Raw genomic sequence first — 17,871 nt, forward strand, 5'->3', positions numbered from 1 at the left:
AAATTCGTGGTCAAGCCACATGCATGACTTTTTACTGTCCCCTGGAAACAGTTTTTGTGTTTTTGTATTTGCAGCTATGAGTTGTCAAATTCGTAAAGGTGTTAATTTGCTCGTGTTTGTCTATTTGCATGTTTTATTTGCCACAGGGCCATAATAAAAATGTCTATGAAAACAGGTGGATGGAAACACTTACAGTAGCCTATATAAAGCAAACAGAGACACGAGCAGCAGAGAATCACAGGAGTAGAGAAGACTCTTTTGCTCTGCAGTAAAAGTGTTTGCTAATTGGTTAATTACAACATACCGATTTGAATTATATACATGATCTATAACTGCAACAGAACATTTTGGCACAGGTCTTGTCCCCCAGATCCCAAAGGGCTTTGCTGAACAATGAATGATCTCTGAATCTAAACCCAATTACTGTAACTGTTGCTAGTTGCTGCCATTTAGTTGAGAGTGCATTTAGTGAGACCATCTTGCAATGGACTCATGCTAGCTGCGACGCCGAATCGGACCAGGGGCTTAAACTGGTGGTGGTGTGAGAGAAGGGGAGGGGGGCAATGGCCCCTTTCCTACGTCCTATACCCCCTTCGACTCGCACCCTTGCTCGGACCATGCCCATCTACAAACTCAACCTTCATTTTGATCTCAACTGTACATTTTCGTTACTGGTATCTTGCACGTTTTGTGACGCTGTCACAGAATCTGTCTGGCAAAGTACTCAAAAGTGCTTCAGTTGTTGTGTCTCAAGGACCATATTTAGCCATGATGAGACACAAACACACGCATGGACTCAGAAGGTGAAAACAATACCAGCCACACACTGTCGCAGCTGGTAATTATCGTCCACATGTCGCAGCAGTGCATCAGCATTTTAGAGAGAAATCAACCAAAGACACACGTTTGTCCACGCAACAACATCCATGCTGTTGCACTGCAGCACAACATTGTTCAGGCTATACTGCTACCACTATCAGCTTGAGCTATTAACAGATAAAAGTATTTGAACTGTGCCTTCAGGGGAAATCATGATTATAATAAAGATAGTGATAAAGAAAGACAGTGAGAGATAGAAACCCCCACTAAACGCATAATACCCATCTGCGCTTATTGCTCTAGTGCGTGCATGTGCTCGTGTGTGTGTGTGTGTGTGTGTGCGTGTTTGAATGCTCAGCAGTAATGGTACACAGCATGCGAAAGGATCAAGTATTTTCATGGTGTAGAGCAGGACAAAGCCATTACAGTAATCAGTTTGTGTTGAGTGGAATTGAAAGAACCAGATATGCAGGCTTTCATGTTAGTGTTCCACCAGGATTTAAGAGTTGATTGTGTGATTACGTCTGGCCAAATGATGCCTTTTGCACCAGTTCTAGTTGCCATTTTCATCCATTACTCCCTCTCACCCTTTTACAACAAATTGTGATGTAAAAAGGACAACAAAATTCAGAGAAAACATTAAAACCTCACAAAAGCATATTTGGTATTGCCAATGGCTGTAAAATGTCTGCTTTGCAAACAGTCAAAGAAGGACCGCTCGGGGAGGAAGTAAACAAATCCAATGACAGATAATGATAAAGAAACATTAGGATATGGTCACTCTGCAGCTGAAAGTGGTCCAAATCTGACGCTGTTTTTTCCTCATAATTCAGACCTCAGAGAGTGACGAGTCTGACGACTGTGGCCAACTTTGTCCGCTGTCGTATCAATGCAATCTCTCCACTGTCACAGAGTTCAGCACAAGGACGGTGAGGTGTCGGACCACATCATTTATATAGTGTTAACCAGCAGAACTCGAAAAACACAGCATCTGCGTGTGTTCGAAAGAAGAAATAATTCAGGCCAACGGAGAATCCGGCTGTGATTGCAACGTTTTCATTGCAAAATACTAACTTTTACTTTTACTTGTTGTAGTTGACTGCTTCAAAATGTATCAAATTATTTAGTTGAACTTGAAACTTAAATCAGTTATTTTGATGCTGGGCCGTTGCCAACCATCCCCAATTGTATTGCTTGACAGTTAGTGATGCATTCACTTGTAGCCATGCTAGAGACTTGCTTTAGGGGTGGTAACGTTGGTTGTTCAGAGTTGTCTATTACTATTGAATTGATTTCCATGAAATTTGGTCCAGATATTCATCGTACCCAGAGGATGGAACCTACTGGCTTTGGTGAGCCCCTGAAAGTTGCTCTTCAGCTTATCAAGGTCAGCACACACAATATGACATCAACAAGTCATTTTAGCATGACTGCATATGACCGACTTAACACTCTAAAACGTGTTACATCAACACGTTATGCTTCTTAGCATTTCAATGAGTCACAATGCAAAACGTATTCATACATATGTTGACGTGAACGTGTTACATTTGTGCGGCATGCTGAGCGTATCTGTTGTAAACAGGCATGAACCACATGCCGCCGTTAACCACTAAACCTACTCTTAATAGATACATGTGGAATCAGTGTCGCATATGCAGACACACACAGGCGAACATGGCTCTTGCTCAGAAGCTGGCTCTTCGTGTATGTAGGTGTGTGTGTGTGTGCGTGCGTGTGTGTAGCAGATGGCAAATGAATTTACACTTGACATGTCCCCAGTTGGAGCTACCAGTATTAATGAAGTTCAGCTGTAACTGTGTTTTGGACAAAGACGTGGGTGGTTACACCTGTCTTTCCAATGTGGCTTTTATCAATCAATCTGTGCTCATTAGCCTGATTGCTGCAAGTGCGGAGGAAAGCATTTAAAATATGATGGATGTTCAGATGAGTGTGTCTGGAGTTAGATCAGTGTAGGATTGCAAACTGGTGTGACTGAAATTCAAATTTAACAAAAAAGTGCTTTATAGATTCATCTGGAAACCAGCATTTGACAAACACCTGTCATTGCCTCCATCAAAAATAATTATTGTAATAAATCACAACACTGTAGCTTCTCCAGAGAGACACTAATGTCCTCCAGAATCATACTTTATCATACTTTTATTTACTTCTTCAAGTGGGTTATTGCACTGAAGGGGTCCACTCTGACCCACTTACATCTCTGCATGATCATTTTTCGAAAAACCGAGTAAGACTTATTAGAGACATTTGGAGACATTTGAAGGCTTCCATGTTGCTGGGCTTTCTGGTGGTCCGGTTCTGTGTTAAATGATTTGACATGTACACTAGCATCAAAAGCCTGAATGCATCTTATGCGGCCCTGTGTGTTATGCAAATGGAGGTGTTTTAATGAAGGCGCAATGAATAATTCAGGAGTTGTGGTCCACGAGAAACGCACCGCAGGAACAAATTCATAGAAAAAGAATTGCTTTGGAAAAATAAAAATTGACATTATGGTGTCTCTCCCCTCTGTTTGATATCCAAGGCTGCTTATCACTTGCTCATTAACAAACATCCGCAAACTGAAATAACCCATTTGATTAGTTTGTGAAGCGCAGGAGATGCACTGAGTCCGTGCCCACTTCTCTCTCTCTTGCCGCCGCCAGCCTTTTGTACTTTAATAAGACTAAAACTGAATATCGGAGTAAGGTTTCAAACTCAGTTTGTCTTTTTTGGGGGGATTGGTTGTCTGTACAATACTGGAGTCTGATTAATGACTACAAAGAAAAAGAACAAAAGGAACACAGTCTGCAGCATTTTCTCTTCTGACAATTTTTAAAATAGACCAAATGAAATGCTATTAACAAGGATTTTGATTTACTAAAAATAACATTAAAAACATCCCTGCGGTTGAGCAGGTGTGATGTTCAATCGTGAACAAACAGGAAAGTCATTTTGGATTATGCTCCCTTAGCTGTGTGCAAGTTAAGGGTGCCAATTTTTCACATGGCTCCGTCGCAGGGACTTCGAGCTGACTGGCGTATTGTGTGTGGATTGTGGTTTTTGCCAAGTTGTTGCTTTGTCAGCCCCGGGCTAAGAAAGGAAGGTGAGAATTATTCACCACCCACACAACATTTACGAGTCTCTTATCTAATCCTCCGGCAATATGAAATCCTTTGCTGGATCAAACTAAGGACATGTTGACCTTAAAGGGCTCACACTGCAATCCTTAATGATACGCACACCTGAGTCGTTTCAAATCAGCATTCATCAAACTCCATTTTGTTGATGTGAGCGTTCATCTGAATGACAGCATAACTGTGTGAGCATCATTTTCACCATCTGCAGCCGCTGCCACTCACTTACAGGTAGAATAATGTAATGCAGACGCAGTGCAACGGAACAGCCCAGTGTCCACTTTGTCCTGTGCAGATGTCTCTAACGCATCCCCCTGATCTCTGACACAGTCAGGCTGACTTTGTAATCATATTACCGATGCATGTCTCATTAGTTTCTGCCATGGCTGAGTGTCCCTGCCTCCTCCTGCTTGCCCCATACCCTCTCTCTCTCTCTCTCACACAGACACACACATGCACAAACATCCACTCAATTGCTGGCTGGCATTCCAGAGTGTCTGGGCTTGCATCTAAAGCAGTTTCCCAGGGAAATAATAGCCCTCTAAAAGGATTCTCTGTATGCAGAATCATCCCATCCCATTTGCATCCTAGTGAGACAAATTCAATTTTAGCAGAAGGTGAATGTAACACCATGTTGAGATGACAAAAGAATGAGCAGGAGCCAGAGGACGACTGAGACCTGAAATTAGAAGGGAGTTCTTCTGGGTGTTTCTGTGACTGGGGGAGGGGACTCTTATTTCAGATACTGATGCATTTAGAGGTATTCTAGATTAGTTTAAAGTGAATCCAATAGAAAGTTACAGGTTAGGAAGATTTAGTGACAGAGCGGCTAAAACGCATTTTAGACTTTTCGAATAGCGGCCTCTTGAATGCGTGTCTATGATGTCTCACTCAGCGGCTGTCGATTTCTTGTTCGTCCGCCTTGGCTTTCAATAAAAAGGTAAGCCCGGCCATTCATCCCACATCCCCCTTAAAAAATGCAGACAAAGAGTGAAGGTCTTAGATGGAATATGCATGATGAAATACCGCCACTCTGATTGTGAGTCAAGGTCGTAAGCCGCCTTTCTGAGCTGCTTTTCTTCATCTGAAATGTTGCTGAAGCAGGTTTCAATAAGGAGCCCGCAGTCAACTCCTCTTTTCTCCACCGACCCTCAACCCCTTTCTCAGGTAAAGTGCTCAAAGCTCATCCTTGAGAGAGTTTGCTTGTGTTGCTCTAAATAGGCCTGACTGACTGTTTGTCCCTTTTAACTTAAGAAAGTGGGAGCCATGACACTGGTTTACCGCCTGATGCGGATTTGTCTGTAAATTGCTTTAACTGCATTCCTTCAAAAACCACCAAAGAGAAGTAGGTCTTCCGTAGAAGCATCTCCGGAAACACTTGTCACAGTTCCCCTTTCTGTGAACCCAACGGTGTTCATTATTAATGAGATCTTCATGGCCATCGTGCTACCTTCTCCTACACTGGGTAGCTACAGCGTTAACTCAATATCTAGCTCCCTGACAAAATGTAAATCCTCCCCGTGTGCTACAGTTTTTTCAGTGTCTTGTCCTTGGGGCGGCGTCATTTGGTTTGAGGTTGATGCAACGCTGAGTGGCTACAGCCTGTTGTTACTGGGCTGAGCTCACAGCTTGTGTCAGTATTCTATTGATTTCCTCCCACCAGGCAATTTCCAGGGTACTTAGCCTAAATATCAGCTCTGATCAAACTGCCTGAAAGCGAGTGATCCGCTTCGAGCTTGATTCTGAGTTTGTGTGCGAGTGTGCAGCAATAACGTGAGCAAAACACCACACGGCAAACATCGGACATCAATCCGAGAGATGTAAACATCCCGACCTTTGCTTGCTCTAAAACAGGGCTGTAATGATTTTCATGAAAGGGTCACCTGCATGTCCTCCAAAGAGATTTAGCAGAGGAAAACAAAAAAAAAAGCTGCTTCTGTGACACTCAGGGGGGTTCTGACTGGAGTAATCTTTTGTTGCTGTTTAGAGGTTTTAGCGTTCCATGGAGAAAGCAATTTTAAAACGGATGAGGGCATAATCCCCGACAATACAGGGATTATCTCTTTAAATGACCTTTATCTTGCCATGAGGCATGGAGTGCTTTTCAACTCCACTATCCGAAGTCTGGTTTGATTACGGCTACAATGCCTATGATCACCAGGCTATAGACACACTGTACAGCTGCAAGGAGGCTGTGTATTCAAAATGAAAGATAAGGGCCTCCAAGGTATTTTAGAGATACGCAAGAAGTCAAGTGACCGAAGTGAGAGGATTTGAACAATGGAAAGCTGAAAAAGAAAATTTCTTTCATGGTATGTTCTCAGACTGAGGATATTCTGCAGTCACAGCCGTTCACTTATGGTTTGTTTTGGAATTTTGGGACAAACAAATACGGTTAATAAGGAAGAAAAAAAACTCTGAACCTCTGAGTTTGTTTTTTATTGAAAGGCTCAAAAGTAAAGGAGTGAATCAGAGGGGAAGTTGGGCTGTTTGGCTCCCACCAAATGATGGATGAGACGATCATCTCCCACCTTTGTTAGTTGGGATTTCTGCCTCATCAAAGGTGCTATATTTTACCCTGAGAAATTGAAGGGGAGAGCAAACACTGCTTTGTTTCAGATAATTGGAGCCATGGGACCTGGCACCAATTATCTGAACCAAGTAATGGGAAAGAGATTGACTAAAATGTTGACTATATTTCATAGCAGAACTTTCTTCCATGTGACCTTTTTTGTACTTTTGGTTTGAAGTGAAAACTCTCTTTATTGTCAACTATTGTTTTCTCATGTTGTTTTCTGTGTGGGAGGATCTTCAAAGGAACTCATACAAAATACAGTTTGGTTAAGTTTATGATCTTTTGCATTTCTATAGACCAAAAGTCCTCCTTCTAAATATGAAATACAGTCCGCTGTGATTTGACAAAGTTAAATATATCTAACATCTCTTTGGTTTTCAAGAGTCTTCTTTAGTTTCTGAAGAGGTCTTTATAAAAGAGCTCAGTGGAGAATCTTAAAAATAAAAAATAAGCCTCTAGCCGATGAAACATTTCGGACTTTGTAGCCGGCTCCGCTGCTCTATCTTGTTTTATTACATCTGTGTCAGTAAGGTTGTTGAAATGGACAAATCTAAACTTTACTTACATCCTTGATGAATATTTCAGCCGCATTCATTATGCATGTGAGGATTCACTGAATGCATTGCGGAGATACGGGAAAATTGTTTGGGAATTCAGAATGTGTTTGACCTTTGAGAATATTGAGCTTAATTCAGCCATGTTTGTATCATTTCAATATTGCTTTGTGCTTAGTTTGTAAACTAATTTTGCTGAAAAATTTAGGAAATAGCAAAGTCCCAAGGAAGGAATTTGTTTTCTTAAAATGTATTCACATTTCATGTTCAGTAGAAGGACATCTCAACTTGAAAGTTAGCTTACCATATAAGCGGGCACTTTTTAAATTACAGAAAAGGAGCAGCAAATAGAAACTGATGAATCAATGCGTGCACGTTTAAAATAAAAACTCGGAAGGAAGTAAACCATAATAATTTCCAGATAATGAATAGCCCAGCTGCCTGATCATTTTAAAGGAATGTGGAGTGAATCATACTTTGCCATCCAGCAGAATAAAGTCACATGATTAAAAAGCCCCTAACACTCCAAAACAAATAGGAGTATGATGAATTGCTTTCGTTTCAAAACTTCATCTTCCTTAGTGTGGCCTTAAGGTGAAAGCTCACCAATTGGAGTTTTGAAAAGTCCCTTAGATAAATGTTTTCATGATTCCACTCCAGATATATGTAAATGCAGCACTACACGTATCAGTTCAACCTCTTGCTAAACAACTTATATATATCGTTGCTGTAATTCCCCCAACCAACCAGGGGCGTAGTTGGGAGGATTTGATACTTGAATCTGTTCTTGAATTGAATTCTGTTATGTTAATGTTGTTTTTACGTTTATATTTTTTCTCTCCTGTTTGATGTAAAAAAGCAATAAAAAATTTCCAAAATTTGTTTGATGTAATTATATGAAAGGTATTGACAGCATTTTGAATATAAACAACATTCACACATTTGCATACTAACAAAAGTCTGAAACATATACATAAAGTAGACAGTAATGGACAGTAAAGCATGTATGACTGTATATTGATTCAACTGTGATTGAACACAGGCTAGATGCATATGTATTTCTACTCTATGTATCATTTTCGTTCACTGTGTAAAGAATATACATGTATAGTGACATTTTCAGTGTTTTTTGTATTGTGGGAAATAATTGTTGATCTTCAGCCTTTTGTGAAAGAAGGCAATCAACATACACAGCTGACGATTGTGGCCTATAAAAGGTACAAAAACACCTTTATTATAATTAATAAAATCTTGAAAAACTCAAATGATACAGGTCATTCTCTTACAGTATGTACAAAGACTTACATGGTTTTCACACCGATGTGTCTGGTGGGAGTGTTCTTTCCTTTCCGGTCCCTGGGCAAAACGTCTGCACATTTGAGTCATCCCCCCCCCCCCCCCCCCCCCCCCCGCCCATATTTGGGTACTCCTGCTATATTTAATCCCAGGGAAGCTGAATTTAAAAAAGTATCTTGAAAATATTTGAAGTCGACCGTTAAGACCGGAGCCTGGCTTTATGCAGTGACTGGTCTGGGTCCACTGGGCTCGCTAACAGAGCCTCCGCGTGTGCGTCCAGAATATTCTCCGATAAATGAACCGTCCTCGTTGAATTCTCCTCCACCGTCGGCGTAGTCAACCATGCTGTCTCTGCTGATGCTGTCCCCCAACGCGTCATCTCCAGTCAGGGAACGCAAGCTGCTGCCCTTTAGCGGCGTCTTCTCTTCGCTGTCACTGCCACCAACAACAACAGAGGAGGATGTTCAGGGTCAGCGGTACAGTGCATATACGTTCAACAGCAACACTCATGGCACTAAGAGGCTGACACACAAGCACACAGCATCACGAATAACCACATACAGATTATTATATTCTTGGCTGCACTAACACACAAGCATGCTCCCAGTCACAAAGCGAATACTTCTTATGGTTCTTATACATCACTACGGGAGGTAGGCGGGGAGGATGCAGCGGCTGCACAGCAGGAAAGGGAGCACAAGGGAGGCGGGGAGGGCTTGCTACAATCACTTCACTAATTGCTAATTGCCAAGGCTTCAAGACCAAAGGCAATTTCAAATCTCTTTAGAACCAGCGATGGAAATTGCCAGAGTGCAGTGAGAAAGAAGACGAGTGGGAGTTGTGTGTGTGTGTGTGTGTGTGTGTGTCGGGGGGAGGTGGAGCGCTGAGATTGAGAAAGGGAAAAGGAGGTAGAGGTGGGGCATATGCAATCCCAGACAAACAGCCTGTCATTCCTGGTATTCCCAAGGGCCCACACGCAGGCCGAGCAGATTAGATGCCAATTTAAGGCTGGGCGACTGACCAGCTCGCAGGTGTCTCACTGCGAGACGCAGGGTCACCTCAAAACATTGAGGATATTTTTCCTCCCTGTCCTCTTTTCTAATTCCCTAAACCATCCATGTTTGGTAACACCTCTCTCTGTCCTCCGCTTTGGTATTCATAACGCAGAGCGCCTGCGTTCAGAAACGACGCTCTGGTGGCCGGTATATGATAGTGCCATTTGAGGCATACTGTAGTTGACACCTTTGTCAAATACAACCTCGACATTTTGAGCAGCCTTTTAGAGCAGAGGCATGGTTCGAGCTAAGATTACAAATCGTGTCTCCTTCACAGGGACTTTTAATAACCAATCTTATCTACACCATTTCATGAGGCCGTTTACCATGCAAGCCACATAAGGTCCGCATTTCAACTCTTATCAAACCCTCTTTCTCTTGACGACTCTGGAGCGCTGGAGATAAGTGGCTGTTATCTAAGAGCAGTGGAATGCCATGGCCGCCGCAGCCCGCCCACAGTGACTTTGAATAACGTGATAAAATGGGGCTGAGTGCTTTTGAGCCCCGGCTCTCGTTCAGGTAGTTGATCTGGATCCTGCTCAGCCTCAGCCTCAGCTGTTGCTGTGAAAAGGCTTTCCTTCAGCCTCACAAACAGGTGAGGGATGGGGGCACATCACCTGGCAGAAGGTAATCAAATTTGTCTTGCCACTGACCCATGCTGACTTCGTTTGAGGGCAGCAGTGAAACATCAGGAGAAAGGAGGATTTATTTTTTTCTCTTTGCACCTGCAGCTGTATTTATTTTAGTTTCAAAGTGTCTGAAGGAAAAGTTCTTCACATCTGCTGCTTTCTCCCTCATTGCACATGAAAATGAAGGAGAGAAATAAAAGGTGCAGGGGGTTAAAAACAAAAAAAAAACAGATAAACTAGCCGTGGAAAAAATTGCATCACACTGCTGGCTCACAGCCAGCTCAAGCTATGACACCTGCTGTTCTTGCAGTGGACAGAGGGGCAAGACAGCAGAGGGCTGTCTCTAAAGAGAAATTGTCTGAAGCATAATTACCACTTGTCAGCTCCCCAGACACGTGGCATACCAGTGGGTGGTCTATTGCCGTCAGAGATTCAATGGGCACAAGAGAGCCCTGAATCCAGCCCCAAAGCCAGGTAAACAACACCACAGTAAGGCTAAGGGCACTCTGGGGGGGACAGTAGTCAGAACAGCCTCATGAAACCAACCGTGAGAGGCATTCTAAGTTGCAGCCAAACATTTGCATCAACTCACAACTCTTCTGCCTCATGAGACACAACTTGGCATCAGAGCTAAAATCAACAGCACAGTATTTATTTATTAATTATGTGTTTTGTAACACAGCAACACACAATAATCACATCATTATGCACCAACTTCACTGAGAGTTGATGTGTGATTGTGTTGAATCCTCGCCCAGCACTACTTGGCACTTCCCTGGGTCTTCCATCAGTGTTAAGTGTGTTTGAAAGCCATCCCAGCATCTGCACAGCAATCATTGGGTGAATGGTATCGATTAACAACCCTCTCCATTCACACAATAAAGTCATTTAAAGCTATGGGAAAGTAAAAACGTAGTTATTACATCTTTAAGCAATAATAATCTATAAACAGGGCTGTGTAGGTGATGCATTGTGTCTTGTTCAACAGAATTATAGTCTTGGCAAGAATCACAAAAATGCAATTGGCAGCATCCACACAGTTGTGAGTAATCATGTTTTGAATAATATGATGACGAGCATAATCAAAGCGGACAGAAGAGGCTATTTTAGGGGATTTCTGTTGGGTGTGCACAAACAAACACGCTATTGTCACGTAGTTGCTGCAGTGCTGTCAAGCAAAAATAGGATTGAGTCGATTTCCCTAAACTGTCACCGTAGCGGCTAAACAATGCAAACAATGGAAATTCAACAGCTATTATAAAGTACAACAGCTGACTGCTTTGGGCTTAAAGGCTCTGTTTTCCCACCCATTTGCCATGCTTAGTTTATTCAATAAGTGCAAGATATTTTGCATCAGGAACGACTGTACATCTAGAATCAGCCTGCGTGTCTGCAGTGAAAGCTTCTGAGAAGTGTGGCCTGCATTGGAGGTCTTCCACAGAATCCACACCATACATACACCTTAAGGTCACAAGGTCAATCAGGGTTTAAAGGTAAAACTACATCCGTCAAAAACACCTGGTAAGAAGAGGCACTCTGCCTATGTGTAATATGTTTGACACATGTATACAGCTCAATGTGTTGACTTGCTGTATATATATACACATATATCCATATATATATATATATATATATGTATGTATATATATATATACATACATATATATATATATATATATATATATATACATACATATATATATATATACATACATATATACTTTTTTTATTATTTAAATTGTATTATACTATATTCATCCCGGAAGGGAAAATTGGTCTCTGCATTTGACCCATCCCTGTATATAGGGAGCAGTGTGCTGCCCATGACAGGCGCCCGGGGATACGTATATACGTATGTACTGTATATATATACATTCACATATATACATACATCATACACCTATATATACACACATATATATATATTTACATATATATACACCTACTGCCTACTGGACCAAGCTGAATCACACACTCGGATCATAATCTGACAACAAAATAAAAGCACATAATTCCAACTAAAGGGGGACTAAAGCTCAAGTTCTTGTTACCCACTACTTTTAACTACACCGTGTGATTACCTAGCCCATTAAATGATGAGAACAATGGCTTCTTGGCTGATCCAGGTAAAGCTCATGAATGCATGGTTTTCTTTTGGGATGGGAGAGAAAACATTACTGTGACACATGACAAATGAGTTTCTCAGCCAGAAAGCACTTAACATATGGTTGTTGGATTAATATTGCTACAACACAATGCATTACAAGGAGATAAAATGGAGATACGAAAATTCCTCAGCACACTTTGGCACTGCAGCTCTCCCATGCAGAGCAGGAGTACAGCTCACCTGTATTCACAGAAGGTGTCATCATTCTCTCCTTGTGACTCCGCATCAGGGTGCAGGTCCTCCTTCGCTTTCACTGCAGGAGGAGGGACGGGACAGACATTTCAAAAACAGCACTTTCAACCATAGATGTGATTACATATTACTTATACTGTTGGGACATAGTATCATTTGTAATGCTTCTAATTCAAATAACTGTAAAGGATTGTGTCGTTAACATTTTCCAAAAGGGAAATAACTCAAACAGTAGCATCCGCCTTTTGTTAGTTTTAATCAAGCACAGTGATTTTCTGTCAGACTATTCTTGGAAAGTAGATCTCCAAGAATAAACGATCTGAACTTTTTCATCACTTGAGTATATATGGGAGTTGAATTTAAAAGTCACAACCAAAAAGCTTTTGAGAACAACTAAATATGACTGTGTAAACATTATATCAAGTCTGCACACTGAAAGCCTTTCTTCTGTTTTTCCGCCCCAAAGTGCTACACAGCAGCTCTTTGTGTAAATATGCTTTAAAAAAAATACTAGTTGTTTTCAAGAGAGACAAAAGAGGGGTTTCATGTAAAGAGCTGGATGGGCAAAAGGGGAATCTAAAGGAGCTGATGAAATATTCAGTGCTTCATGTCAAAATCTACTGCAGGCAAAGAGGTGGAGCGGAGCGGTGGGGGAGAAGACGGCAAAGCAGGTTGAGAGGGGAGAAAGTGAGGAGACACTTTGCAGGTACTATATGTACCATAGTGAGATTGAATTTGGCTCTGATACACGACAGCACAAAGGTGCAGGGGAAGAGCCAGGAGGTTCTGCACAGGTTGACGGGGTGGGGAGGTGTGAAACAAAGCCAGCTGGTTCCCACTCAACTGGCTTGACAAGGTATGTAATCAGAGGAAGCGGGCAGAATCAACAGGGCCACACCGAATATTTCACAATGCAGCAAGCATCTCGTGGACAGTTCATTTCGAGATTAATGATATTTGGCAAGGCAGGAGTAGCATGAGTAGTCCAACATGCATGCATGACGCGTATCATTCTTTCAGGAAGTCAACCAAAATTAAATTAAAGTCAAATCAAAGGGTCACCCTGTAAATCTGGTGATATCTAAAGATGTAAGAGATAGTTACGTTGCTTATAATCAAGTCAGACTGATATCTCCTACATGTACTGTACATTTCGTGAGTTTAATTTTGGTTCACTTCCTGAAGCGAGGCGACCAGGGGGAACCAACCTTGGCTAACTGACCTTTTTCCATGAAGAACATGTCTTGTCGCTGGGTCGGCGGCGGCGTACCTGCATACTTGCCACCTCTGTTTCGCCGCACAAAGCAGGCCATGAGTACGACAAGGGTGAGGAGCGCCACAGCACACATGGTCCCAATGAACCAGCCCTGGGTCGAAAAGTTGCTCTGTTGACCTGCCGCAGCTGCAGACAAAAACAGCAGAGAGACACAGAGCTCAAGAATCTACTTGACTCGGTGGTCTTTTCCCCTCAAGCGCTCCTCACACAACTTCATCTTTGACTGAAAACAGAAAAAAAAACATGACAGGATGTTCTCACATTTTGACATATTTGACTCACATTCCCTTCAGCTATAACACTCAATCTCTTATGAAAGAATATTAGATAGGAAAAAAAACAAATGCACAGAGAGATGCAAGACAAATAAATAAGCTCACACATTCACCACATTCAATATCAATTTGTCAAAGCTATGCTTGTTTTGTTATGGCAGGCTAGAGCTCAAATCACTAAACTCTATCGACTGCGATGTCGTTTCCTCCTCTCACCTTTGACTCGGGTCTGGATAACATCTTCGAAAATGCTAGCATTATCGAGCAGCCGCTTGGCCATGAGGCGCACGGTGTACACCGTCCCAGGTTTGAGCCCATCAATAACGTGGAAACTTCGAGAAGCGTTTACAGCCTCTGATACCAGCCAGTTACCATCACCTACACAGCCCAAGCACAAGGAGTGCACAAGCAGCAAGTCTGTGTTAGCATTCATGCAACAGAAGATGAAGATCAGAAGTATTAAATAGCTCTTAAGCTATGAAATGTATTTGTTGTACCAAATATAACTTTAAATACATTGTAACACATTTTGAGGCAATCATTGAAATGATGGATGCAGCCATACAGACGCAAGGCTTAAAATGTATTTTCAGGTGTTTATATAAAACCTTCCCAGTTGCACCTACACCATGATGCCAGCTAAAATTCCTATCAATGTTGAGCAAGGCGGGGACAGGAAAAGTAGCTTACGGTTATTCATGTAAGCCACATAAAGCTCCGAGTCCTGCTGCTCTTCCCTGGCAGTCCAGCTGATTTTGGCAAAGGTGTCACTCACATACGAGCTTATGTTCAACAGCGCTGGCACTGATAAAGAGAGAAGAAATAGGAGGAGGAAAATAGGGAGGAAAGGAATACACAGACAAGCACAGAGAAAGGGAGAAAGAAGGCAGGAAAAGAGGATTAGCAGAGGCAAATAGGTTCCCCTGCAGCTTGAGAACACTGCAGCTAGCAGAAACCCTTCAAGAAGACAGTTCAAAAGGCAATGCTGGGCCCCAGACCTAATTGAGTGGAGCTCGATTTTGACTCATAAAGGGAAGATATAGAGATGGTGGGCGGGAGTGACATCTAGTCTTCACTCCATGTGAAGCAAAACTGGCATTTCATGACGCCTCCCCGCCATGAGCGCATATCAGAATAGATTGAAACGACTCCCATGTCTCGAACCCCATTGTTAGTTGAAAGTTGAAGGTACATCAAGATGAGATCACAGGGGTATCATTTGGCTCAACATGTGCGAGTGAGAGCTATATACCTAAAGTAGGATGAGTAGAATTGCCTGGGATAGAGCTGGGAGGAGAGAGAGAGCAGTTGTGGCCTGGAATGAGAGAGAAGCCTCAGAAGTTAGATTTCTGCTGCAATGCTGTCGGGTCTGATATTCTATATTGTGCAACAAGCAGGCTCTGTCGACTACACGAAGGCAGGATTGTTGAAGCAAGCGGGAAAACTGGATTAATGGAAGTAACGGCACAACTTCAGTGCGACTGACAGTAAACGCACCGTTACTGCGGTTGGGTTTGGGTCCACATAACAAAGCTGAATTGCAAATTCAAACTACGATTGTCACATTATGACATTTTTCCAAAAGTCTTAGTTAGGAATCACCCAAACTATATCTCTACAACTATAAAGGACAAACCGTTACACCAACACACCTACAACCTTGTCTATCTCTACCACTACGTCTATGTTAGCGAGCTGCAGCGGCTGCAGGCAGTGATACATACTGCTCTGAACTGGGGCCACAGCTGGAGTCGGGGACAAATCTTCAGAGGGATAAAAAGAAAATGAAATACAGCAGAAGATTATAGATATATGGAAAGCCAGCTTTAAGGTTTATAGACCAGGCACAAACACACACACACACAGACAGATGCATGTACATCCACCCACACAGATACGTGGGCGGTACATCCTCACAAATACAACCACACAGGTAGATGCCTGCATGTGTGAACTGTTTTGGATTTGGTGACTTGTGGAGATCACCAGACAGCATTGTGGAGGGAAAAGACCAAACTCTTTGTCCTTCCAATTACTTACGACTATTTTTACTATTGCCTAATAGTTCTAAACAACCATTTAGCTTTTAGTTTTCACATTTATGATTGTCAGATTCAAAAATCACAGTCTAATCTATCACTTCCTATTTTTTAAACCTGCATCAACTGATTTGTTTTTTTACCACTTGGGTCCAACTAATGTGTGTGTTTGTAGTATACGGTGGGTCTTTAGAACTGAAAACAGCTGCCTAGAAAACAGTACAGGAGTAGAACGGACATTCCCATACAACGTATCAGGATGGTCAGAGCAGCGGCCATTTTTATGTACACGTTGCCATTGCAGCCCGGCGGGCTAACTTTCATATAAACCTCAGCGTCTAGTGTGTGTGTGTGTGTGTGTGTGTGTGTGTGTGTAGTCCCCCCCCCCATACCAAAAGTCTGAGTGGAGCTCCAGATTCAGGTGATAATTCTCTGTAGTTTCATCACTACGAGCAACACATTGTCAGTTGAAACGTTGTTATTATAAAATGATTGATTACAGTGTATTATTTGAACCCTTTTAGATCACATCTCCGGTCATAGTGTCCTCCTATTTAAAAAGTGAAGTGTTCAGAATTAGGTGTCATCTAGCTGTGAGGTTGCAGATTGCAACCAGTTGAACCTTGTTTTATTTCTTGCATACTGACTGGCAAACAGTACAATACGATTCATACATGAGTGGATTATAGTTTAAACGTCACAACAAGAAGACACTTTTTGGATCTGACACTGAATTACTATTATTATATAATTCTTCTGATAAACTGTGTTGGTCATTACACACTGCTGTCGACTGACAAGGACTATTCTGCTCTGATAGCTGAATCCTGAAGTGACTGCAGTGAAGATGAATCAGCTTTGGATCATTATGTTTCTGAACCTTTTCAAACATTAAGTTCGAACTATTAGCAAACGTATCGGCGATAACAACATGGGTGTTCAAATTCTGTGCCAGGGAGCAAATAATATTATCTGTGGAGGAGCTAGTTATTTTTGTCTGTCTTAAGAGGTACATTCTTCTTAGTGCTTTTGTCATGTTTGCAGTCCGCTTTAGCTCTGCTGCTTTGTTATCTCATGAGACCTGATGGAGAAAAATAGATCTTCTTTTTCCTCTGTCTGCCACACACTTCTGTTTTGGCTATTAGCTGTTCTCTCTCAGTCTTCCCTGCTCCTCTTTCTCGCTGATGCCTCAGCCTATCCTTCTGTGGGATGTTTGTCTTTCACTCACCTCAGCCACTCTCTTTTCATGACAAGCCTTTCAAAACAAAGACACATGAACACACATCTGCTGATACCTCTGTGGCTGTTTCCTGTTCTGGTATGTCTGTTTGTCCAGACAATTTTTTTTTTAAAGCTACTGTTTATCCCAACTAAATGGGGATAAGCATTAAAAGCTCACTTAAAAGGAGCACTTCATAGCCTAGGCTCACTGACTCACATGCAGTCATTCCATTGCTCCCCATCAACAACTCTGAATTCCTGGTGCCCCTGCTTCGTGCTATTGGCATCCATAAATCTGCACTGCTGCATTGTGACTAACATGCCCCGAGGACAGCGCTCCGAAACAGAACCATTTTTATCTCCCCACCGAGCCTCTACTCAGCCATATTTACAAACAATGCATCTAATGGCTCTCAGGCTGGACATCCACCTACAAGATGGAAAGCCTCTCAAAGGAAATATCAAAGCCAGAGAGCAATTAATAACTTTTATTAAAACAGTCAGAGATAGTGGAAACATATTTTCTCATCCGTACTTATTTTTTTTTTGGGCTTGCCAAGTAATGGAGGGAGGAGTTTTCTGGGAACTTTGATCTGTTTGGAAATCCTAGCACTCACTCTCACTGATCATTGT

General features: G+C 42.1%; 1 protein-coding gene across 1 annotated transcript in view; it reads right to left on the reverse strand.

Moving 5' to 3' along the window:
• Positions 1–8,602: 8,602 nt before the first annotated feature.
• Positions 8,603–17,871, reverse strand: part of chl1a (cell adhesion molecule L1-like a) — a 31,944-nt gene continuing 22,675 nt past the window's right edge. Inside the window, exons 23-27 of the mRNA XM_076090934.1 lie at positions 14,669–14,782; positions 14,195–14,356; positions 13,650–13,829; positions 12,416–12,488; positions 8,603–8,819 (exon numbers count right to left, since the gene is read on the reverse strand). Of these exons, the coding sequence (XP_075947049.1) occupies positions 8,603–8,819; positions 12,416–12,488; positions 13,650–13,829; positions 14,195–14,356; positions 14,669–14,782 (746 nt within the window). The remainder of the gene's footprint in view (positions 8,820–12,415; positions 12,489–13,649; positions 13,830–14,194; positions 14,357–14,668; positions 14,783–17,871) is intronic.

This window comes from Anarhichas minor, unplaced genomic scaffold, assembly GCF_050575085.1.
Source record: "Anarhichas minor isolate MPS153535 unplaced genomic scaffold, ASM5057508v1 ptg000003l, whole genome shotgun sequence".
Taxonomy (NCBI): Eukaryota; Metazoa; Chordata; class Actinopteri; order Perciformes; family Anarhichadidae; genus Anarhichas; species Anarhichas minor.